Genomic DNA, 25,093 nt, shown 5'->3' with positions numbered 1-25,093 from the left:
TTAAATTGTTTAAAAAATGAAAAGTTGTATTTATGCTCTACTGATATATTTAATCTTTACGAATTATTAATTTAATTTCACATCTTGTTTTACATATGTGAAAATATCTGCTTCCATTGAAATATTAAATCCATATGTATGTTCAATTCCAAGAAGTTAATTTTTTATTTCCTACTTTTTACAAACATTGTATCCTCTTTGTGAAAAGTTACAAAGATCACTGTGAATTTCCACTTGAAACATTATATCTGATAATATAAATGAAATCTCTAATTACAAATCATTAAAACTGAACCATCCCAGTTTTTATCTCACTCACGAAGATATGTCTAGTTAGAAAACTTTTATGTTTAATTATTTTTTTCTGTTCACATAAGAACGCAAAAGACAAGTACATTTTGAAGATTAAAAAAAAAAATTCTTATTTTTTTCTAATCACACGTGTGGAAGAATGTATATTTAAAAAAATCTTGGTAATTTTTTTAAATTATTTAAATTACTATTTCCCTAAGGATAACATTTCTATTCTTATTTGCAATATAAATTTTGCTCCGTATCTATCTGCTTTAAGTCTTTAATTAATTTTAATCACACGATATAATAATCAATGTACAATATTCTATCTCTTTATCATTGTTTGACAGTAATTTCTGATTTTTCTAAATTATTATATAATAATTAATAATTTATATTTTTATTTATTGATAGTTTTTAATGTTACACATTTATATATATATGTATATATGTTTATATTAATAAATTTTTTAAATATCTAAAAATAGTATTCTACACATATGTATAAAGTAAAATGTCAATATATTTTTTTGTATATCTTTTTTATTCTTTTAATTTTTGTATATTCATATGCAAAAAAATCATGCAAATATGTTTACAAGAAAACATAGACACTGTCGTACAATTGGCTATTGAATAGAGAATTTCGAAAGTTCCAAAAGTTATTTTATTTGATAATTCAATCGTATGTGTGTTCTTGCTGGGAAGCACATCATAAAAATAACGTAATACGGCTGTATATTTTGCATTAGGTCTGGTATATATAAATTTTTATTTTAACAATAAATGGAAATAGGTTTTTTCCACCATATAGGATTTTATGAAGCATATGGTGGATGCCCTGAATGTGGATAGCTTATAAGCTCATCTGTCGATCTGTCACTTAGTTATGTCAGTGTAATTCAGGCCTTCGGTTTAAGCTTGTGCATAATGGAGTATCTGTCAACTAATATATTTTTTGTATTAATTTGGATTTTTATGGCCTTTTCACCGGTAATTTACATATTTCGCATCGTATTGTTGACTAATATTCTTGATTCTCATGTTTCTTCGTATATCATTTGTAAAAACATTTGAAAGAAAGGACAACAGGCGCACAAAACAATGTTTATTATCTATCACTGTTGATGTTAATTAATGTCAAATTATATAATTTTACGATTTCGACATTTTATAATTTTTTTAATCAATTAAAAAATTTATACATATGCATGCTTACTCTAACGTCTAAGTTATAAAAATTATAAAAATTTATATATATACATGATGATTGTACTAACAATATTGACATTGTACTATAATCTGTTACATTTTTAGACCACTGCACATTACTGTGTATGGGGACTATGTGAATTATCGGAATATTGTTGCGATGAAAATGTATGCTGCGCGAACCCAGAATCAAGAAATGGAGGGAACAATATATGGATTACAGTGTAAATATAGTATATTCAATTTAAGAAATATGCTATCGTACCTTAGACATAATTAAAACTAATTCACTGAAACCTCAACAGGATGATTATAATTGGAGTTGTAATTGGAATGGTGCTGGCTGGTACTTGTATCTCTTACAATCTCCGTCGCATCTATCTTTACCTGCAACAAAAATACTATGGTATTAATTCTGTGTCTGTACCATCAGAATTCGAGTCTGATGAAAAATCAGTAAAGATTTCATTTCAAGAGTAAAATATGTAAATAATCTTTTTATTGGATTAAATTTGTAATTTATCATCTTTAAATATAAGCATAATAAATTAAGTTTCTTATATATATTTCTATACATTAAAGTAAAATAAGCAAATTGCAATTGTGTATTGTTATTCGGCAATTATATCTTATATATTGTTTTTATATTCTCTTTCAATTATTTAGTGTTTGTTGATACTATTAGTAATTTTCAAAGTTTTGTATATTTTTGTCAAATAAAAATACACAGATACATACTATTTTATATATCATTTACATTATGTTTTCATTCAAATAAAAGCATTCAAATTTTCAATCATTTTTAAAACTCAAGATTTAATATATACATAACTTCATAAAGAAATTCACCCATTTTGAGCCCTCGGCGCCCAATCATTATTCCTATATAATTTTATAATAATGGTAGTATTTAAGAAAAAATAGTTTTAGATTCTGAGACCGTCAAAAATAGTTTGGACCTCTTAAGGATCATTTTATTGGTCATTTTATTCATTCAATGGCTCATCATCAAAGCTCATTGCTATGCTCAGAAGGTAGGTCATTAGAAAGATATTTAGCATATCCTAAATATCAAATAATTAACATGATATTGTGCCCACATCATATCGATCATTTTTGGTATCTAAAAAATGCTAAAATATATTCAGATACTTTCTGTATATTATTAGAAAAATATTTTAGCATTTTCTAGATATTAAAGCAATGATGTATTTGTTATGTTAGACAACTTTGATGATAAGACATTAAATGATGAAAATGATATCATTAAGAGGAGATTACTTTCAACAGGGGTTTAAAGATCTAAAATTACATTTCCTTAAATATTCCCTAATACTAGTTATTATTTACAAAATTATATAAGAATGATGACTGGCCCAGAACTACTTATGAAAATGGGCAAAGGTCTTTCCTTTTCAAATATGAAAAAATCAAAATGTTTTGCTGTAATATCTGTGTATTATTATTAGACAATTGTATTTATATTCTCTTTTGATTATTTATTATTATATTATTTATATTATTTATATTGTTTATATTATTTATATTGTTTATATTATTAGTAATTTTATATTAATAAGTTTTAAATACTTTTATCAAATAAAAACACACATACTTTTTTATATGTCATCCATATTATGTTTCCATTCAAGTATCTTGTCACTTATTTTAAAAGCATTCCAATTTTCATCTATTTTTGGAGCTCGAGGTTTAACGTGCACGGCCTCACAAATTTCCTTTGTATTTTCAGGTACAAAAAAGTCAGAAAGTTTTGGTATAACATCTTTTTGTCGTGGCTCTGGATCCTTACTTCGTACAATAGTAGAGGGCAACTGTTTTTCATCTATGCTTAAATCTATTAAATTTTTATAAATTGCCTCATCCAATGGGAAATCCAATGCTGCAGAAATCTGTTGCAAAAATATATTTTTAAATTTTAATATATCTAAAAAAATATTGACATTTTATTTTTTTTTTTTTTTTGTATAAAAAATCTTACCTTTCCATTTATAAAACTCTTTTGTGCAGATGATAAATGATCAATATCTGTGACAATCTTCTGTTGTTTAAGTTCTTTCAGTTTATTAATGGTACATGCAATAGAATTATATCCTGGTTGTGCCAATTCTTCTGCAGCAATGTCTGATGTAGCGTTATGTCTTTTATTTACATTGCATACATTCTCATCAGTTCTCTTTTTATGTGAAATTCCCGGTTCTACAGAAGTTTTGATTTTAGGACCTGATACATTACGTAATATAGCCTTCTTAACTGGAGATACTTTATTTTTTGCTGTAATCTTGTAACATGGCATAACAGACACTGCATTAACTGTCCTTTCTACTGTTTGATTCTTTGTTTTTTTTATAACACTTGGTGCAGATAGAGACTTTTTCATTTTTGGATTTTTAGAATCCACTCTATTTATTTCCTGCATATTTTTACTCGTAGAAAGTTTACAGTTTCCAGTTTGCTTAACTAATGGTATACCTTGTGAAATTGCTCTTCTTGGCTTGCTTATATCTTTACTAGATGCAACTTTTTTCAATATTGTATTTCTGTTTTCTTTTCCCTTCTGTTGCAAACCATCTCTGGAATCTTTTAAAATATTATCTTGTGGATTTTTATTTGGTGGTAATGTGTTATAATTTTCTTTTATATTTTGAATGCTATTTGCATTATGTAAAATCCTTGAAGTCTCGGTTCTTGAAACATTATTCTTAGCTAGACGTGTACTTTGAATGTTTTCAGACATAATATTGCTGCAATGTTTAGAGTTCTCTGTGTTACAATCACACTGTGGTACATCTTTGTTGGAAACAGTTGTAAATTTTTTAGGGTCTACAATTCTAACAGGTTTCTTGAGAGTTACGATACTTTTAATTTTTGGACCGTTCGCTGCCTTCTCTTCACAATCTTCAATATCTTTCTCATTATTTTGTACATTGTCAGAAAATTGAGAGAATCTGACCTTTGGTCTTGAAATTGTTCTAGTATCTTCCGACATAACAAATGATTTTTATGAATGCAATTGCAATAATCGTTATACCAAAAATTTCTATACAAAAAAAAAAACAGAAGCATGCCTTTCAACACAAGGCTATATTTCAAAATCGCGGAACCGTTATTAAAAGCGTTATAGAACTAACATGCTCGAATCAACCGAGACATACAAATGTTAGATCATAACAGATTTAACTGTAAATTTAAATCCTCTCACGTGTAACTGTTATTCGAAGACATTTTTTCGATAGTAATCCTAAATATATAAAGCTTATAATAATAAAAGGATCTTGTCACATTCAAAAAGAATTGATAGATCAGTGCATCCAGTAGCACAATCGCTCAGGGAGCGGTTATTCATGATTGGCTCTTCTAGGGAATCTAATTGGCATTTAAATAGATATAAGAGCATATACCAATGGCTGAACAGCTATTCATTGAGCTCTGAATGGTCGCGTCACCAGAACAGCTGTTCAGTTGTCATCTTATCAATATTTGACAAGTTGATTCGTTGATTCCACGAGTAAGAACCAATCACGTTTGATTAGTGTTAAGCGGTTTGTTCTGCTAAACGTGTCCAATGAACAATTGTGCTACTGGTTGCACTCATTGGTGGTTAAGCACACGAAACACCAATCACAAGCCATTGTAACATTTTGTGTAATTTGACCAACTCTGTCTTTTTTTTTTATTTTCCTATGTTTTCCATAGAATGTCATACGATTGGCTATCAAGTACAACTAGACTTTTCAAGACTAAAATTCTCTATTTGATAGCCAATTGCGTGACAGTATGTCAACTTGTGTTCTTTTACTGAAACGTTCCCTATATTTCTAACATCACTAGTTGGAGATTGGTAGCACTGGATACTAAGCGTTGCTGTCTGTACACGCGACATTTCAATTTGAAAGAGTGTAACGGTCTTTTAAAATAGCGTGGTAAGGAAGAGAAAGAAAACTTTTTCAAGTGTGTGTTATCATATATCTGTGTAATTCAGTAGAAATTACAGTACCTCGAATTATTCCACATCTATATAATTGTATATATAAATATATATATATATATTACAAGACTTGTGTAAAAAATGAAATCCGCGTAAGTATTATAAAATTAATTATTGTATTGAGGCACACAATGTCAGATAAACAATATCGATGCATGAATATGTATACATATATATATTTTTTTATAAATAAAAGAAACTAAAATAAATACATCTTTCATGAATCTTTTTTCAGACGTCCAAAAACTCCAGGTCGTAAGCCAATTAATCGGCCGAAAGGATCGAATATGTTATCTAAGGATCCCGTGCAAGTTTACTGTCGTTTGCGGCCAATGCAGCTTTCAGCAGATGTTTCATGCATGAGAATCACCTCTGATACGACCCTAGTTATAACACCGCCAGAATCAGCAATCAACTTTCGTACTATAACTAATAAAGAGATACAAACGACATTTAGTCATGTATTTATGCCCAATACAACACAAAAGGAGATATTTAAAACAGTTGCTCTTCCTCTTGTTGAAAATCTCATTCATGGAAGAAATGGTCTGCTGTTTGCATATGGCGTTACTGGCAGTGGAAAAACATATACAATGACTGGGGACCCACAGGATGCTGGTATCATGCCTCGTTGCCTGGATGTTATTTTCAATACCATTACAAATTATCAAACAAAAAAGTTTGTTTTTAAACCAGATAAATTGAATGGTTTTGATGTGCAAAGCGAGGCTGACGCTATGTTAGACAGGCAGCATGAACTTCATGCAGGTATATCGCAAAGAGCAGGAAGACTTGGTAAACAGTAAGTTTTTGTACTTAATATATAAACATAAATATAAATATCATTAGCGTTAGATAGAATTGTATAACAATATATTAATGAAATGATTTATGACAGTCGTAAGGTGGACAGTGATGGGGACAGTAATCCAACAGTAGCACATGAACGTAATGAATCACAAATCGTGATGATTGAACCGGATAATGCGTATGCTATTTTTATTACGTATGTTGAGATATATAATAACAGTGTATATGATCTGTTAGATGAAGATGATATTAGAACTAAGTAAGTATATACTACAAGAAGCAGAATTAATTAACAGATTTGATACATATTTAAAATAAATCTTTTTATTTAACATAGAACACTGCAAAGCAAAATTGTCAGAGAAGATGGTAGCAAAAATATGTATGTGCACGCTGTTACCGAGATTGAGGTGAAGAGTGCAGAGGAGGCTTTTGAGTTATTTCAACGTGGACAGCGGAAAAGACGCGTTGCACATACAGCATTGAATGCAGAATCGAGTAGATCTCATAGCGTTTTTACTATTCGACTTGTACAGGTATTATATATATATATATATTTTTAACTTCTCACAGCATCAGAGTTATTTTAATTTTTTTTACAAATGCTTATGATGGTCTCTTGTATTTTAGGCACCTTTAGATTGTGAAGGTGAACATGTAATGCAAGATAAACGAGTCGTATGTGTAAGTCAACTATCTTTAGTAGATTTAGCAGGTAGTGAACGCACAAATCGCACTAAAAACACTGGTCAACGTTTACGAGAAGCAGGTAAGACATTTTGTATTTGTCATATTTATGACATTCATAAGAATGTTGAAATTTTTAAATGATAAATATATAATGTTTAGGAAATATTAATAACTCGCTGATGACTTTGCGCTCGTGTTTGGAAATCTTAAGAGAAAATCAAAACCAAAATACAAACAAGATGGTACCTTATCGGGATTCCAAGCTCACTCATTTGTTCAAAAATTATTTTGATGGTGAAGGACAGGTCAGAATGATAGTCTGTGTAAATCCAAGAGCAGATGATTATGATGAGACAATTGTACGTAATAAATTAAGAAACCTATCTATAAAGAAATATAATTACCATTAATTTCTTAAAAATTTATATTTAGCAAGTCATGAAGTTCGCGGAAATAACTCAAGAAGTGCAAACCGCGCGATCAAATCCTGTAAAATTGGATCTTGGTTTTACTCCTGGAAGGAGACAAGCAAATAAGGTAATAAGTATTCGTAAATACCTGCATATATATATTTGAATAATGTTTTATCATTTAAAAATAACCTGAGTTTTCTTTTTAGATATTCAGAGAAGCAAGAAGTAAATTAGAGAAAGAGGGACGACCAGAAGCTGCTGATTTAGACATTGACTTAGGCTTAGTGTACAGGTATTACAATTTAGATATTTCTAATTTAAGGAAATTTCTTTTAATTTCATATATTGTATAATGTTGAATGACATTTTAGTTTGGGTGGACCGTTCCCTCAATTGCAAACTGCTAATTCAGATAATGATCAAATAATACATTCCCTAATACAATTTCTTGAACAACGTATCGAGAAGCGCAATATACTTCGTCTGGATTTACAAAAGAAACGTGAGACGCTTTCTCATTTAGTTTTAGAACACTATTATCACAATCTAATGTCCAGTGTGTTCTAATAAAATATTTATTTTATTTGTAGAAGAAGATTTCAGGAAAAAAGTAATAATGGTGGAACAAGAAAACGTACATTTGAAAGTTGAAGTTGCTACATTGAAAGCTGCAAATACACAGCAAAAGAGAAAAGTATATATATATTTTTAATAACATTATCGTGAACAAAATTAGAATATATTAATTGTATTTTATAATTTTAGATATCTGCACTTGAAGGACACCTCTGCAAAACAGAAACGCAAATTGATACTCTTCTGTGTAAATTAAACTCTGCTAATGAGACAATACGCAGTTTACAGCAAGAAGTAAGTTAAATATTGCATCTATATGTGTGTGTTTATATGGCTTTTGTTACAATTATTTAAATAACATGATTTTTGTTTATAGATAAGAGATAGGGACTTGGCATTGAATCAACGTTTGATAGATAAACAAAGAGTAAAGCAGAAATATAATACAAAGATGCAATTTGAGACAGATAAAATGAACAAAGAATTGGAAATAAAATTGCGTCAACAACGTGAACATCTTCAGGTAATTACTTCGGTCTTATATTTAACATTTGTTTTAAACTTTATAAGATTTTACAATGTTTAATGTATTTCCGCATATGATTATTTAGAATCAAATGAAAGAAAAGGAAGATAAATTACGTTTGGTGAAGCGAATTTTAATTGACGACAATTCTATAATGCCATCAAAAGAGCAAGTTCCAGAATCAACACCAAAAGTAGTCAGTCCAAATAGAGAAAACAGAATATCAAGAAAGGTTCTTATTTCATTTTCTCTTTAAATCTTTTAATAAACTCAAGTTGTGTATAATATACATTGTATACATTGTATAATATACAAGGAAAGAAAAACACATTTTTGTTTTTATACACAGGATAGAGTACCTCTTTCAAATCCGAGATACAGACGATCGCAAAGTGCTGATCGATGGATCGATCATAGGCCTCAGACTCTTGTGCCGATCGGAACTGTATTGCAACCGTTGATGCAAAGAAAACGAAGTGTAACGCAACTTGGTTCTCCGAAGGAGATTACAAATGGTGCATCCAGATATTGTCTTATCTCGCAAGAACATGATACAGACGGAGAACTCGAAACCAAATTATTCAAGGTTGAAATGATGAAATTTTTTTTCTATAGAAAAGATTATAATGCATTTTTATGATTAATATTGAAATTAATTTATAATTTTTTTTCAATTTTTTAAATAGGGCGATATACTGCCAACAAGTGGTGGTGGTGCACAAGTAATATTTAATGATATGGAATGTCTGAAACAATCATCACCAAAAGCAAGAAAACGTACTGGACCTCTAGAAGAAGGTGTAGACCAAACAGATACTATCACACAAATTGAAACAAAAAGACCACGAGTATTATCTTCATAACTAGAAATAAGAATTTATATACACAAGGGAATCAATTATTCGATATTAATAATTATTGTAACTTGTGCAAAAAAATTATTGAAACTTGTTACAAAAAAAAGTAACAAAATATGTTTGATGTATTTATAATGTGTACATAATTTTATGACTTTCTTATGATATTCTTAAGATTTAATCAATAACGTATATAATTTTTATTAGAATTTTTATTAATTTTTATGTTCGTGTAAGTTCCAAAACAAGAATTTATAAATAATATTCATATGATTATTGTTACAGAAATGTATGATAATATATGGATATTATTATGTATTGATATGTATATGCTATGTTGTAATTATTAATTATTTAAACAAGATATTTCATTATAAATATGAAAACATTTTTTAATATAGATATAAAAATACACGTATAGTTTAAATATTTTGTAAATATTACCAAGCATGTATGTATATGTAAACAAATATATACATATAGCGTTACGAGTCTTTGAATCGTAAAGATGTATGCGGGCGAAGAGATGGATCTGGTAGTGAATTAGCACCTGAGGTATTTCTTCGTAAATTTAAAAGACGATTTTCTTGTTCCGAGCTATAATGATGTATATATAATTATGATTCGAATAATTTTTTTCTTTATATTTCCTTTTTTCTCACTTATTGATAATACCAACTACTTACCAATTCACCAGATTCTCATTATTACTGTTTTCTTTCACAAATGTTACTAATCCATATGAAATATGTTTATCTAAAGTTCCATTGTAAACTAACAGATCGTCTACCAATATCTGCATAATAAATATTTTTGCATAAATGGCACATTTGGGAATCATCGATAAACATAAATGCAATTTATTTTTCTTACTGCAAATTCTTTAACTCTTCTTTGCGGCGTTTTTCCATAATTCCATATTTTAATCATTGATACCATAACAGGATGGTAAAATATTAAATATACACGATTTGTCTTGTGAAAAACATACGAAGTATGAAAAAAATTAAATAGTAAACTTTGTACAGTATGATGTAATTTCGCTTACTTGTCCAGGAAGTATAGGTGCTAACCAAGCATGACGCCCGTCCTTGGTATCATTTATTCCGTCGATAAGTTTATCAGGTGTCCGAATGTCATTATCTATGCCCTCTATTATATTAACACTTTCAGGAAATGCGGCTATATCTATTTAGAAAAAAACAAGGATTAGTAATAAATATTTATGAAAATTATTTACATATGTAAATAATATCCTCTTAAAAAATATATGAAAAATACATATGCTGGTAAAATTAAGAGGATACAAATAATTTACAAATATAAATTAAAGAAAGAGATTTCTTCAGAGAACATTATATAGTAATTTGTAAAATCAAATTTGTGATTGCAAGTATGAATTGTGAACATACTATCTGCAGTTATTTTGATTTCATTTCCATAATTATCATATATTTGTATTCCATTCAGACCAACGTAGTAAGAGTCTCCCCACGTGGAGAAGATTATTATTTGATAAACGAATCCCTGCGGCATTGACGCAACTTCATAATTTGAATCTAAGGACGCAGGTTCTAAAAAAATAATATATATTTATAGGCACGTTCATGTGTGTATGCAGTTTAAGTATATATATATATATATATATATATATATACACAAAATTGTAATACCTTCGGACGATTTAATTAAATCAACAGGATGATCCGAAAGATGTACTTGAGCAGATGGATTATTAGCGAAATTAATTTCTTGAACGAAATCGTAATGACAAGATCCCGGTGCGCGTCTTAATAAGAAACCTTCAATATTTTCGTCGTCATCTAATTGTTTACCGTCCAATTTAACTAATAATCGTTTTACCTAAACAAGCAAGATTATTTCCTCGATTTTTATAATAAAAAATTTTCATATTTATCGCGAATATCTTACTCCACAATAAGACAGTTCTAGAGATGCATTATAATTCCAAATCCGCATTCCTGTTAGATACACGTCTGTGTCAAAAGTAATAGTTATTGCAATTCTTTTATTCGATGTTACATTTACTAGCCACATGTGATCCATTTCGGTTGTAACATTATGCCTGTCGATCAGATTCATTAAATGCGTATTTTCTACATTACAATGTAAATTAGCATCCGTTAATGGAACTGTTACACTTTGATCTCCGATTAATTCTATACCAGTAAGACCTACAAATTTAAATTAATTTCAACACCTTCATTTATAAAAAAAAAAAAATAATTTAGTTTATATCCCTCTCAAAATTATTCAATTTTTGTCTGAAATATTTTCGATATCACAAGTCTTTCGTAATACATACATTATTTAAAGTGGCGGGATATCCTGTGTAATCATAGTCGATAATACATTACTCACCAACCAGATGCTGTAAACCCCAATTGGAAATAATAATCAACTGAATTTCTTTACAACACAGAGCGGTAGAAGGTGCATTGTAAATTTTACTATTATACAAATTGGAAAAATTCTCAATAGAATCGTTATCGTTACTTTTATGTCTTGCTGAAATAATCTAAAAAATTTGTCATTATACACATATATAAAATATAAACACACATTTCCCAATAAATGTATTATGTATATAATTAGCTCTTTCTTACATCGTTGGTTGTTGCTGTTATCGGACGAACTGTTTCTTTTTTTTCGTAATCTGAAATCCCATTACTGAATTCTATGAACGTATTATCATGTTTTGATATCAGTTCCAGAATATTTTCATCCGTCGTAAATAATATAGTCTACATCACAGTCTCAATTATTTTTGTGTGCATTATTTATAAAATTAATTTTAAAACATATATATATAATGTATGCCAAAAAAAAAAGAATATACAGAGATGAAAGTAAACGTAACTATTAATTTAATAGATTATTGTTATACATGTGTATAATATGTTTATATTTTAAAATTAAAAAACTTGGAATTATTTTTTATATAATTTAAAATTTAAACTCGTCGAAATATATAAGATTTCTTACATCACCAAAGGAATCAAGGCTACCCATATCATCCCCCGATGCTTTAGCAATTTCTCCATCAAAAATGATAATATCATTTAATTTAATAATAATATCTTTAGCTCCTCTAAAGGAATGTATTCTAGATTTGTTATAATTCTGAAAGAAAAAAAGAAGCAAAAATTAAAGTAAAACGTATCCCAGTAAACGCTAGATATTGCTGAAATATTTATAAAATATCCCTAAAATCCAAAATGAACATCTCAAGATTATTCCAAAATATTTCGGAATATTTAAAGAATGTACAGAGAATATTCAAATATGCACAAAATGTTCTGATTTTTTATCAATTTGTACACTGTTTTATTCTATTTTTTATTTCATTTTTTATGCTCCATATACATCATATATCAAAATTTACACTAAATGTTCCTTTTTAAACATACAGATAATGTTTATGGAATATTCTGAATATTTCACAATTATTTGAACGTTCTATGACATTTCTCTACTATTCCAGGATATACAAAAATTTTGGAATAATACGAATGAAATATTTTAGGAATATCTAGCGTACTGGAATCTCTTCATAGACGCATTTATATTAATTTATAATTATTATAAAGAATCTTACCCATATTCTGATCATTGCCACGGTAATCGTGAATTCAAATACTATATATATATAATGATGGTCACCACTTGAATAAGGTGTCAACCATAAATTTGCATCATCTCTCGTTCGATTAATACCATTAATTAAGTTATTCACAATATGAGGATTACGATTGTTATCCATTGATTGATTAATGTTCGTATCTGCGTAAATCTTTTTTATTTTAGCCGGTTCTCCGGTACTTGAAAAAATTTCGATACCATTTAGCCCTATAAAATATTTGTCGCCCCAGGTAGAAAGAATATCAATAACTAACGAATCTCCGGACGGTAATTCGGGAATAATAAAGTTTCTGTATATTTTATCTAAAAAATGATAAAAATTAAATTAATTATGTATGAAAAAGACAAATTTAATATTTCATGCATTTTTTAAAAAAATAAAAAAATAAAATTTGTATAAGATTTAAAGATAAATATGGACCTGGTCCTAGCAGATCATTATTTGATGCGTGGTCTATACCTTTGACGAAATCTTTTTCAACTAAATTAGAGGATTTAAAAGTTTCTTGGCTAGATGACAATTTTGACTTTTCTTCATTTTGTACATTAAAGGCGGTATTAGAATAGTAATTGTCGTCTAACAAATGTAATCGCGTATTCGCGCTTGAGCGATCTTGAGCGTTCGTAGAATATTTCAAATTAGATTCCTTATCGCAAATCCTCGCATTGTTGCTGTAATTTTTGTCAGACGATAAATAATTGCTATGCATTTCTATCTGCTTTCTTTCCAAATATGCATCTAATTCGCGAAAATCGTTTCTCGTACGGTGTTTCGCATTTACAACTGCAGAACAGGCGCGTGTTCTTGTTGGCTCAACTTCTTCGTTCTTTGGTGTATTTGGCAGTGATTTGCTCGCAGGCGTTTGTAATTTAATATTATCATCAATATCATAAATATCATCTAAATATGCGCCAGGTTGTGTATTTCTATAAAAATACAAAATATTTTATTCTATTATATATTCTAAGAAAAATACAAGATACGTGCAGATCTTACGTATCATCCGCTCCTTTTGTGAAAAAGGTCTTTTGAAAATGATATTGATCATCAATGAAAAATGCTTCCAATTGTAGTGCTTTGGCATTGTTGTCTACATTCATTTTTCCTACATTACTGAATACAAGAGATAACATTGATAAATTTATTTTTATTAAAAAAGAAAAATCATAAAAATATTATATATAATATGAATATATAATGTTATACATACTCGCTCATTTCCAGCAACCACGATGGCATTTCACATGTGCTATCAGGTAATAAAATTGTTCTTTCGGTTTTATTATATGTAACATTATCCATATTTTTTATTGTCTTACTTTATCACTGATGATATGCTGTCGCGTGCAATGCGATCCAAATATTTTATTATGACAGTGATATGCCTTTGGGTTGCTCGTGCAAACTTTTTTGATCATTGAAAACTTGTCAAAATTGATATTTTCACGATGCAAAAAAGTACGAACACATAATAATTTTCATGATTATATTTATCGTATGAAAAATTCCAAAGTGTTTAAACTGCAGTTTAACGATAATGACCGATCTCAGAAATATCCATTGTCGGCTGTTCTATAGTTCTATTCCTCGTTTTGTTTGCTATCATTACCATGGAAACCCTTCGGGGGAGGTGTTGACGCGGCTACACGCAATATTTAAACAATTAATGACTAAGGAGAGACTTATCGTTTCTGCACCGATAACATGTCTAGCATATTTTGTAGAATGAAAAACAATTTTCTTCGTCAATGTATAATTCTTTATTTTTCATTGTTAAGAGACATACACTCATACCAAGAAAGCGCATACCACTAACAGCAATGCTACATGTTGCTCTGTATATTATTTTATAATACTTTGGTCCACTGCAGAAATTACAAGGACAAAAAATAGACGGTGTGAATAAACTCATAGCTGATAATCATTTTGTACTTTGTTTCTTACAATATCACGATACATATACGTATATCGCAAGTCCTATATATTACAATGTTTTTATTTCAATAAAAAGCATTCTTAACAATGCTTTTATTGAGTGTCAATATTGTACATGTGTTACATGTTATATATGTATATATATACATATATATACATATATACATATAAGATGTATACATATATAATGCATATATATTTAATTTTGATATACAATTGTTAATAAGTAAATAGAAATTAGATTATTATGTAAAGTATATAATTAAAGAAGATACATGAACACATTAGAAATAAATTATTTATGGTATAAACATATTTCATAATATGTACATAATTTATAATAATATGATACAATTGTTATAGGTATAATTATATTGATGTACAAATCAATGATAAAAAAGGTCAAACATTTTCTACATAAATAAATATCTTCTCATAGTAATATCAAATAATGTACAATTAAGGCCATTGTTGTAAAACATATTACATTTTACATGTGAAACGTTTGACAAGTTTAATTATCTATAGATTATTCCTTCTTCATAACTATACATCAAAATATTTGCAAAATTATTTTAATTCAATATTCTTGATTTTTCTCACACAAAGATTGTACCATACAGTAACAATATAAATACAGTTGTATCTATATTATATCTATATATGGGTGTATTGGAAACCTGTTAATAGACATGAACGATTTTAATTTTGGCACAATACATTTGTAAACATAAGACGATTGACACTTCTGGTAGAAAGCAAAGAGATTTCAATTCAGTCAAGTTGGTTTCCATTCACGACTAAGTTAATACTTAGTGTCTACATTTTGTAAATACTAATGTAAAGGCTCTTATAAAACTCAGTATAAAACAAAATAGCGCATTTTATCCCAAAAATAATACCTGTATCATTTTCAATATATAATACAGATTTGGTAAATATCTTTTTTCTATACAATATAATTTGGCATTCATAAATGGTTTCAAGACTAGCATACTAAATTATATGAAAGACACAATATTCACTGTATTCGAACTTTGTAAAATGCAATTAACGTAACTGAGTCGTATGTATTAATATCTCTGCTAACAATAACTATTTTTTTAACACATCCGTAATACATGTGGCCGTCAGGTACTTAACTTTTTTTTTAATTCGTCATTTTTTCTTATTTTAAATATAAATATATTAATTTACATACACAATTGCACGATTTATAAGTTTGGAATAATCGTGAAAAGACTGTTTAGTAAGAATCACGATTATAAAATCAATTTGTCTTTATCAAAAATTTCTCTAAATGATTAGAAATGAAAGACACATTTCTCTATCAGAATATTTACAGGGTTTACCCCTAGAATTGCTAAAACATTTTTTTTAGAATCTTTAGCATCTGGAAGAAATATTGTAGAAAATAGTACACAACTCCTACAACTCTATATGAGACTTTAACATGTTAGATAACGGCGGCATATTGCTGGATGCTCCAGGAACATTCGTCAAGTCTGTCTCAGGAAACACGTGACTCAGAATCGCATAGTAATGAAATCCAGCCGCCGCTGCCACGAAAAGATGCCAGATTGCATGCGCGCAAGGTATACGACCATCCGATTTGAAAAATACTAAACCAAGTACGTATATCAGTCCACCCAGTTTTAATTCCGTAATATTGTAATAGTTATGCTGTAAAGATAATATTATATATGAGAATTACCCTTATAATTATTAAGCCGAGTTATTTAAAATTGCGTTTGTTCGAGTAAAAGGTATTTTCCGCTTATGCCTAAAACGAAATTCAATTCGAAGATTATTCAAATGCTTTACTTACAACATTAAGAATTGCAACACTAGGTCCGATACCCATAACTACATAGAAAATAGTTTCAAGCATCTTATATTTCTCATGGAAGATTTGCTGGTAAAGAATGCCCATTATAGCCATGATCCAGACAACGTACCGCATTGCAAATAAGAGCTCATTGTCTGAGAAATGTTCTACGTTTAACCACGGAAAATAACTGGCTGCTATGAAGATATATATCATAGCACGATCACAGCGATGTAACGCATCCTTCAATTGTCTGAAATATTATGGGCGATAAATATATTTCGTTTAATATTTTTCACGTATGACGATTGAAGAATTGCAAGTTAGCGAAAAGAAGAAAAAAAGAGATAATAAACATGATAATAAATAATCATACCTATTTTGATTACAGTAGTGTACACTATGGAAAAAGGTTGACACCGCAAAGACAAGAATCAAGGAAGTACCGTATACGCACGCGGACACAAGTTGCGCCCACGTAGTCGAACGTCGTATAAGCTCGATAACACCAATAACCGATGGCACAACCCATATTCCATGAGTTGCTACATTTGCTACATGTTCTATAGAAGTAGGAATGTACGCCTCATTTGTGCATGCTCTTGGATTCATCCATTTTATCCTGTAAATATATCCACACTTTTTATTTCTCCATTTTTAATTCCTTGCTCGACTTTATAAACTGTTGTAAAACTGTACTATTGTACAAATTGTACTTTATAAGACTGTACTATTGTACAAATTGTATTTTATAAAACTGTACTATTGTACAAATTGTTGAAAAAATCAGTAATGATATAATGGAGCCCCATCCAGTAAACATAATAGCACTAGATAATCGTTTAGAAGATACTATATGAAAATTAATAATACATTTAGGAAGAAGTTTCCCTATTATTCTGTCAAACTACAATAAGAGACTGTTATGTAAGAAATCATAGAACATATCTAAGAAGTTCTTATATAAGATAGAAAAGAAGATTAATGGATCATGAAAGTTTAGTTACATCCATATAAAGCAGCCATATAATGAAATTAAAGAATTTTTTTTTAAATATATACAGTTGTCATATTAGATTAAATTATACAATATTAACATAGCATATGAAAGGTCAAGTAATTCCACAATATTCTTAGCGTAAAATTTTTTTTTTTAAATTCCATATTAATATTATGCCAAAGTACATGCAAATCTTTATTTAAAAAAAGCATACTACATTATTCCCAAGTTCAATATCAACTAACAATACCTGCTTGCTCAACTACTTTGAAGATAAAAACTATTCCAAAGTAGTAATCCAATATATTTTTCTGTATGTCCATGCCAGTAGGATGATCCACAGAATTTGCTCAAGGATACTGATCCTCTACAAGCAGTGCTGGTGCTTTCTATTAAAGATTTCAAACTTAATGCATGCATGCATGACCTTTAATCTTTTTTAAGCTTAAGAAAGAGCATACAAAATTGCAAAGTTAAAGGAAGGGCTAAAAAGCAATGTAAAAATTGTCAGATAAATAATAAAATATAACACAGAAGTTTCTCTTTAATACATTATAAGATAACTTGTTATAATTATTTTATACTCATATCTATATATAAAAGAATTTAATTCACCGTTATATATGACAAAGCATGCATTTTCATCTACTAATTATAAGCAAAACAACTGGATAACTTAGCATATTGCATTCGCACAGCTACATTTAATAACTGTATATTATTAACACACATTAATCAATTTTTTCATAAATGAAAAGCAGGATATTAAATCAACTTAGAGATAACATCTTGTTGATTCATGCATGAATATTAATTACTTTGCATGTGATAAAATGCTACATGTCAAACGTCCAGAATAAACCCAGAAATGCAAAAAACTATAACTGAGAACAGAGATAGTATAATTAACAGAGTTAATAATAAGTAATAAGTCAAGCTGATAAGCGATAAATGAGACTATTTCTTCTTGAAAAAAAATGTTTGCGTTTCGAAAACTATGTAAAAATCAATACACTCGCATACACTTTACATTGTCATTTATTTTTTTAATTTTTATTTTATACACATGCCTCGATAAGATTTATGACATATCAAGATTAGAGAGTAACTACACTTTTAAAAAATTATTGGCTCAATTATAAAATTATACTGTAAGTATATATGTAAATGTATGTAAATTCGCTTACTCTCTGATTCGTTGTAGGTGCAGGAAATTTTTAACTGGAGCCGTGATAAACTGATGAAGGCAGGTACCATCCATGATGTTAGGTCGATGTTGGACGAAAAATTGGAATCGAGAGCAGGGGGAATTATTATTCGATACCCTGACAGGTATTGAAATTTTCTGGCTAATGAAACTAATGGCGACGGACAAGATACGTCGTCTTCCATCGCATACTGATCGACTTGTAACGATTGATTACGTTCGACATCGGAAAATTTATATATATTTCTATAAGTAATCAAACACACTGCCACTAGACTTTTTTCTTTTTTTTTTTTCTTTTCTTTTTCGTGAGATCCCGTAAAACCAGACTCGTTTCGCCGTGTTCAGCCACCCTGAAGAAGCTGCCAAACACGTCTGAAACGCGTCGGTCTCGCGAAAATATAACCGTGCACACTTTCTCTCTCCGCGCGAATGTTCGTCGAGTACCAGATTAATATTAATTGTCCCGTCGTCGCTGTCAGTCTAGTCAAATGGTCAAAGTCTAATTCCGGATCCATTTATATATATCATGATCAACGTCAGTACGACATCTTCGACTTCGACGCGAATTCTGATCGCGCTTGCGCAATCTTACTCATTTCATTATCTCATATAAATCACATGTTACAGAGCACCTGCTATCAATTTTAGTTACTAGAATGTCGTGTCTTCGCGAGACTCTGTCGGTAACTCTGCCCAAGTCATGATCGAAAAGGAAGGACACAAATCGATAACAAAAGCTTTCGCTTTATATTTATTTTCACTCAATGTATCGCAAACTGTGTGAATTATTATTTAAATTATTTTTGACCGATCCTGACGAGTTCATATTTACATTCAATTATTAAACTAGGAAATATTGATAAAATATGTAGTGTCACCATTTATATAATTGATCAATTATTATGAGTTATATCAGCTCTAGACAATTACATCACTTGAAACATTGTCATTTAATATAAAAGCAAAAAAACCAGGCTATCCAAGTAAACTATGAGAAAACTATGAAAAAAGAAATAAATTTAAGCGTTAATGACATGAAAAATTATATACAATATGTAAATTGAACACGCAGCACTCTCCATAGGATATGTACTTATGATTAGAAAGAGAAATAATTTCTTTTCTAATCGCTTGATTCGTGTTGCATGACATCCGAAAATAGTGTATGGCGTAACTGAAAAGAAAATAAATAATTAACACATTTTTGTACAAACATTAGCTAACGTTAATATATATAGTGTATGTACAACTTACATTTTCTTTATCTTTATTCTGACACTGTTCTGGATTACAGTTACAATTGTTGCAAGTAATGCCGTTCTTACGACATGTACATACCCGTGTGGAGCATTTCGTTTTACACGCACATTTTATTTCATTCGGCTCTATTTTAAAAGTCAATCGTTGAACCGAGAGCTTAGATTTGTTCTAAACAAATAAAATACGTACCGTTAAAAAAAAAATAATCTTTTATATAGCTATAATCTTTATGTTTTGACAAAAAAAACTTTCAAAGTATTATGTGATATTTATAACAGCAATTGTAAAGATGTTGGATTATTACTTGTAACTTTTGTATGCGATTATAAAGCGGCGTGTTCATCCAATCTGGATCTTTGCTAACATCGTCTTCTATCGTTAAACTATCGTGTAGGTCAATATTCTCATCAATGATTTCCATTTTAGATTCTGTTTTTTCTTTTTTAGACCGCGATCTTTTATTTTCCTTATTAAAATTACTCTTTATCAAAACCTAAAACAATGAAGTTAAAATAAAAATGATTTCAGTAGAATACAAAACACGTTGTTCTCGATATTATTTAATTTTTTATTTAATTACCTGTTTTGTTACAGCTTCAGCGTCACTGGAAGATGATTCAGATGTATTTGGTAAAGATGTAATTTTGTTCTCTTCTTCCCGTTTCTTACATTCTTCTAATTGCGTTTCTAAATTCTGATATTTTTCCTAAGACATCACAGTTATTTTAGCAACTAAAATATATAATACAAATTTAAATAATGACATATAATATACGTACTTTTAATTCATTATATTTGTAACAGTGTTGCTTTCTGTCTTGTGAGATTATATGAAATAATGTTTTAAATGCCACTTTGGCATCTGCTATTGTATGTATCGTATTCCACCTGGTATTTGCTCTAGTTTCTAAAAAAAATTATGGATCAAAAGAGAAAGAGGTCGTACATTTTATATTTAATTAAATAATCTCAGATATCTTACCTTGATCTGATTCGAGAATTTTTTGTTGCAGATCTGCAATTTGAGCATTACGCAGCTCTATGAATTCGGAAATAGTCGCAAGTTCCTCTTCGTTCGAATTACCATTTTTTTTAAATTCCTCTAATTGATACACTAAGGAAGCTCTATCTTGCATCAGTCTTTCAAGAGAATAGTCCGCTTCTATGGTAGCCGTTAACACTTCAAATTCCTGCGCTATCCATGTTTTTATCTCATCTTTGCTATTAGCCTTCTTTTCTTGTCGCTGCATTGCCTTCTTTTGCATTTCCAATGCACCCTACATATATAAATTGCTTAGATATTAATATTTGTCTCAATAGAAAAATGTTAAAAGGTATCTGAATAAGTTTTTTATCAAGTATTATAAAAAAATACCTTTAGTCTTTTGTTAACTGCAAAAGCTTCCTCCATTTTTCTCTTGAAGACATTCTCCTGTTTATTATGTTGCATTTTCATTCGTACTATTTCACAAGCACGCTTACGATCTTGAGCTTTCAATCTATTAATTTCCTTTTCTTTAAATTGTTTCCACTTTATAAAATTATTTGCATCAATACGCATTTGCCTGATAAGCTTGACTCGAGTCTCTTTTAGCGATTGTATTTCATTAGCAAGAGTTTTAACTTTTTGATCTTGTTTCTCCTTTATCTTGATTATCTTGTTTTGTTCCATGATCTTACGCGTTAATTCCGCTATCTTTTTTTCTAATTCTTGCACTTTTTTACGACGTGTTTCAGCTAATCTGTATAAAGAATATTTATAGATTAAAACTTAAACTAATTAATTATTTTGATTTTTTTAATTACTTACTTGGAACTGATGTTGTGCGCATGTACCGCTTGTAACTGTTCTTCTTTTTCCGCATGCAGCCGTTTAATTTCTTGTTCCATTTCTACAATATTCCTACGACTCTCTGCAGTTTGTTGTGCATTTTTTAAGAGTTCAGACACAAGACTTTCTTTAAGCGCTAACTCTTTATTGATATTTTGAACTTCGTTATTTCGTTCTGCTTGCCGCAACGTATGTTCTTCCTCTTTTTTATCAAAATAATCTAAACTGTCTTCAATATTATTCAATTCTTCCATGTGTTCTGTACGTTCCGTACCTACGTCCGCGGTACGCATCACATAGTTTTTAGAATTAGATATTTCATGGTTTATAAGTTCTTCGGATGCTTTTCTTTCATCATTTTGTATATCTGGGTAGATGAAATAAGGATCAAAATAAAGATTATAAAAATTTGTATAAGAAAAATTGTTTAAAATTAAGATTTGTACAATATTTACATAGAAAAAAAATACTTACCTAACATTTTTCCATATATTGCTTTTAATACATTGTATCTTTCACTGCTGACTTCAGGACAAGCATTAAGATCTTCTAAAACTTGATTAAATTCATCTAATAATGTTGCCATGGCAGATCTGATCTTTTCCCGAGCTTGTTCAGCAATCTCCGCTCGTTCGTGCATGACAACGATTTCTTCTAAATTCGAATTCAGTTTCTCTGTCATATCTCTAAACTTTTGCTGTAATATACTATATTTTTCTTCAAGTTCTTCATGTTCCTTAGGGCATGTTATGCCGAGTTCCTGATTTATTACAGCCAGTCGCAATTCCTGAACTATTTTATTTAATCGATTTATCTCGGCTACCTTCGAATCTTGATTTACGATCGGCTTATTTTTTATCTTACGTGCGCGATCCGCATATCTTAACGTACTAAGTGTTTCATCCAAGTTATAATCTGTATGTACAAATAGATTTATCATCAATAAATAGTATATGTTAAAATGAGATGTAATATTTATATAAATATTTACCAGCAGGACTAACACAGGCAACCATAAGAGTCATGGAATTACCACCTAAGGAATCCTGTAATAATCTTGTAAGTTTACTGTCTCTATATCCAATGTATGTTCCAGGAGAACCATCACCAAGTTGCGAAATTACATTGCCCAAAGCTAACAATCCCTTATTTATATTCACACCTTCTTTAAACCGCTCTCCCGTAGCTTGAGTTTTTTTACTACGTTCCGAGCCGGCTAAATCAACTAAATGGAACTTGGCTACCGTCGCTGTATTTCTGAATGAAAAAAAAAAAAGAATTTTTATTTTTGTAAATTTAACAATACAAGCTAGCAAAAAATCAATAGAATACAAAAATACAAAAATACAATAGAAAAATCACAAGCAGAGAATTACTTACGGATCATTTTTCTTTTGTTGATGTATACATATTGTAAATATCGCATGGCTACGACTGCTATGTGCATTCATAGCAGTTGCACCAGTTACACGACCCATAGCACCTTGGGTCAAACATTCCAAAGTCTCTTTGGCATTTGTTACTTCTTTTTCAGTTATGCCAAAAATTTTTATACTTTTTCCATCTTCCCTGATATCTACAATAGACTGGCTTTTTTGTTTATCAGATAGAAGATCATACAATTGTTCTTGATATAGTTCCATGAATGACACAGCAACTTTAAAACTCCAGTCTTCCTTAGATTTAATTCTTTCAAATATATCATGAGTAACTCTTGGTATTATACCCTTTTCTCCTATTCCGTCGTAATTGGTGCCCATAGAATGAGTTTTGCCACTTCCAGTTTGTCCATACGCCAATATTGTAACATTATAGCCTAAAAAAAGATATTTATTTTTAATATAATAATAAGACAACCTTATATCTTCAAATTATAGGAAATATAGAGAAATATTTACCTTGAAAAGTATTATCTATCAACCGTTTAACAGCTGTATTATAAAAATCTTCCTGCCCAATGTCAGGAGGAAAAACATAATTATATGTAAATGCCTTGTCAGTATTACTTATACGAATTTGTGGTTCTCCAGGAACAACATCCAAGCACATTTGACATCCTTTCTCAACCTCACTTTCCACTAACGGACGAATTCGCAAAGCGACACAAACAGTATCATCACACATCTAAAAAAAATGTTACATATATATTCAGTTCATCAAGAGCATGAAACAGTACATGTAACAATATTACTTCTATTATTATTATTATTTGATATTTCTGTTCTCCTTTGTTTTGTCGATATAATTTAAACACAAACAACTATATGCTCATAAACAAAATTTATATATCATTAGATAATTAGACAGTTTCAAATTATTTTGACAAAAAAGGGAGAACATTTATCTTTCACTATAGTTGTTCGCCTTGAATATGTTTTGCTGCTTAACAATTTATTCACATTTTACAATCTTTGTATACTAATATACTTTGCATAATTTTTAACATCTCTATATAAAAATACTATATTTATATATTTTATCATAAAGTAATACATTGCTAAATTGTATTGATATAAAATCAAAAGGCAGAAAAATCTTTGTCTCTCGCAATATGGGAAAATATTTATTAAATATTTCTAGAAGTAAAAGAAATATATGTTTCAATTAAATCAGAAAAATGAAAAATAAAGAATTTATTCTCTAAAGAATTTAATCTTTTTGAGATAGAAAGGAATATCGTTGACTTTTAAAGACTTTTTTATACTTTTAAAAGTGACTACCACACAATTACACACTACTCTTACCTTTTAGCGTTGCTTTAGAGGCAACGTGTCAAAGCGTTTATTTTTTTGTGATATCGTTAAAAAACTATTTGTACTTACTTTTTACACAATTTTTCAAAAATTTAAACTTAGAGCATACTCTGAAATCCTACTATTGCAAGAACATTCACAAGGATCTTCCTGCTGTTCTGAACTATTCGTGGACAGGAATGAAAGGTGGAAGAGAGACGTTAAAATTTCAACCGATTTGAAATTTAT

At 29.3% G+C, this 25,093-nt stretch overlaps 5 protein-coding genes across 6 annotated transcripts; 1 reads left to right on the top strand and 4 right to left on the bottom strand.

The window, feature by feature from the left end:
• Positions 1 to 931: 931 nt before the first annotated feature.
• LOC140666052 (uncharacterized) lies at positions 932 to 4,840 on the bottom strand. 2 transcript variants are annotated; one of them, XR_012046696.1, is made up of 4 exons: positions 3,506 to 4,840; positions 3,122 to 3,416; positions 1,772 to 1,893; positions 932 to 1,240 (listed from the first exon to the last, which is right to left on the bottom strand). XR_012046696.1 is itself a non-coding variant. In XM_072892779.1 (3 exons), exons 1-2 carry the CDS (start codon positions 4,511 to 4,513, stop codon positions 3,126 to 3,128), a joined length of 1,299 nt encoding a protein of 432 aa, XP_072748880.1. In that variant the 5' UTR covers positions 4,514 to 4,840; the 3' UTR covers positions 1,423 to 1,893; positions 3,122 to 3,125. The 2 variants fall into 2 exon arrangements, 1 of the variants encoding a protein (XP_072748880.1); XM_072892779.1 differs by lacking the exon at positions 932 to 1,240 and having other exon boundaries at positions 1,423 to 1,893.
• A 570-nt stretch (positions 4,841 to 5,410) lies between these two features.
• LOC140665637 (kinesin-like protein KIF23) lies at positions 5,411 to 10,239 on the top strand. Its single transcript, XM_072891960.1, has 15 exons — positions 5,411 to 5,604; positions 5,748 to 6,314; positions 6,411 to 6,581; positions 6,660 to 6,858; positions 6,953 to 7,091; positions 7,172 to 7,371; positions 7,445 to 7,549; positions 7,632 to 7,717; positions 7,797 to 7,927; positions 8,016 to 8,119; positions 8,191 to 8,295; positions 8,378 to 8,524; positions 8,613 to 8,759; positions 8,877 to 9,113; positions 9,214 to 10,239. The coding sequence occupies exons 1-15, from the start codon at positions 5,594 to 5,596 to the stop codon at positions 9,388 to 9,390; spliced, it is 2,526 nt and encodes an 841-aa protein (XP_072748061.1). The 5' UTR covers positions 5,411 to 5,593; the 3' UTR covers positions 9,391 to 10,239.
• On the bottom strand, positions 9,843 to 16,404 carry LOC140665636 (katanin-interacting protein-like). The gene is made up of 14 exons (XM_072891959.1): positions 14,259 to 16,404; positions 14,045 to 14,161; positions 13,469 to 13,974; positions 13,004 to 13,350; positions 12,391 to 12,528; positions 12,012 to 12,149; positions 11,767 to 11,923; positions 11,317 to 11,579; positions 11,058 to 11,247; positions 10,797 to 10,958; positions 10,433 to 10,572; positions 10,258 to 10,359; positions 10,071 to 10,180; positions 9,843 to 9,981 (listed from the first exon to the last, which is right to left on the bottom strand). Exons 1-14 carry the CDS (start codon positions 14,348 to 14,350, stop codon positions 9,870 to 9,872), a joined length of 2,574 nt encoding a protein of 857 aa, XP_072748060.1. The 5' UTR covers positions 14,351 to 16,404; the 3' UTR covers positions 9,843 to 9,869.
• A 7-nt stretch (positions 16,405 to 16,411) lies between these two features.
• LOC140665896 (monocyte to macrophage differentiation factor 2) lies at positions 16,412 to 19,072 on the bottom strand. The gene is made up of 4 exons (XM_072892481.1): positions 18,999 to 19,072; positions 17,188 to 17,433; positions 16,812 to 17,064; positions 16,412 to 16,666 (listed from the first exon to the last, which is right to left on the bottom strand). The coding sequence occupies exons 1-4, from the start codon at positions 19,070 to 19,072 to the stop codon at positions 16,412 to 16,414; spliced, it is 828 nt and encodes a 275-aa protein (XP_072748582.1).
• Klp3a (kinesin-like protein 3A) lies at positions 18,061 to 25,093 on the bottom strand. Its single transcript, XM_072891958.1, has 14 exons — positions 24,935 to 25,093; positions 24,011 to 24,236; positions 23,493 to 23,928; positions 23,104 to 23,369; positions 22,587 to 23,027; positions 22,092 to 22,479; positions 21,657 to 22,023; positions 21,264 to 21,558; positions 21,061 to 21,188; positions 20,862 to 20,987; positions 20,586 to 20,774; positions 20,276 to 20,449; positions 18,999 to 20,195; positions 18,061 to 18,200 (listed from the first exon to the last, which is right to left on the bottom strand). The coding sequence occupies exons 2-13, from the start codon at positions 24,234 to 24,236 to the stop codon at positions 20,145 to 20,147; spliced, it is 3,087 nt and encodes a 1,028-aa protein (XP_072748059.1). The 5' UTR covers positions 24,935 to 25,093; the 3' UTR covers positions 18,061 to 18,200; positions 18,999 to 20,144.

The sequence above is a fragment of the Anoplolepis gracilipes genome, chromosome 5 (assembly GCF_047496725.1).
Source record: "Anoplolepis gracilipes chromosome 5, ASM4749672v1, whole genome shotgun sequence".
NCBI lineage: Eukaryota > Metazoa > Arthropoda > Insecta > Hymenoptera > Formicidae > Anoplolepis > Anoplolepis gracilipes.
This window is presented reverse-complemented; position numbering and strand designations above follow the sequence as displayed.

Excerpts from the sequence above, each read along its gene's own strand:
- LOC140666052 (XM_072892779.1), bottom strand. The coding sequence starts at position 4,513 with ATGTCGGAAGATACTAGAACAATTTCAAGACCAAAGGTCAGATTCTCT. Across the intron at positions 3,417-3,505 it reads AGAGTTTTATAAATGGAAAG|ATTTCTGCAGCATTGGATTT; the intron begins GTAAGATTTTTT and ends TTTTTGCAACAG.
- LOC140665637 (XM_072891960.1), top strand. Across the intron at positions 6,582-6,659 it reads GAAGATGATATTAGAACTAA|AACACTGCAAAGCAAAATTG; the intron begins GTAAGTATATAC and ends TATTTAACATAG. Across the intron at positions 7,550-7,631 it reads GAAGGAGACAAGCAAATAAG|ATATTCAGAGAAGCAAGAAG; the intron begins GTAATAAGTATT and ends TTTTCTTTTTAG.
- LOC140665636 (XM_072891959.1), bottom strand. The coding sequence starts at position 14,350 with ATGGATAATGTTACATATAATAAAACCGAAAGAACAATTTTATTACCT. Across the intron at positions 13,975-14,044 it reads ACAAAAGGAGCGGATGATAC|AAATACACAACCTGGCGCAT; the intron begins GTAAGATCTGCA and ends GTATTTTTATAG. Across the intron at positions 10,181-10,257 it reads GAAGAGTTAAAGAATTTGCA|ATATTGGTAGACGATCTGTT; the intron begins GTAAGAAAAATA and ends TTTATTATGCAG.
- LOC140665896 (XM_072892481.1), bottom strand. The coding sequence starts at position 19,072 with ATGGATGGTACCTGCCTTCATCAGTTTATCACGGCTCCAGTTAAAAAT. Across the intron at positions 17,434-18,998 it reads CACCTACAACGAATCAGAGA|GATAAAATGGATGAATCCAA; the intron begins GTAAGCGAATTT and ends ATATATTTACAG. Across the intron at positions 16,667-16,811 it reads GTGTTGCAATTCTTAATGTT|CATAACTATTACAATATTAC; the intron begins GTAAGTAAAGCA and ends TTATCTTTACAG.
- Klp3a (XM_072891958.1), bottom strand. The coding sequence starts at position 24,236 with ATGTGTGATGATACTGTTTGTGTCGCTTTGCGAATTCGTCCGTTAGTG. Across the intron at positions 23,929-24,010 it reads GATAGATAATACTTTTCAAG|GCTATAATGTTACAATATTG; the intron begins GTAAATATTTCT and ends ATCTTTTTTTAG. Across the intron at positions 20,775-20,861 it reads CTGAAGCTGTAACAAAACAG|GTTTTGATAAAGAGTAATTT; the intron begins GTAATTAAATAA and ends TCATTGTTTTAG.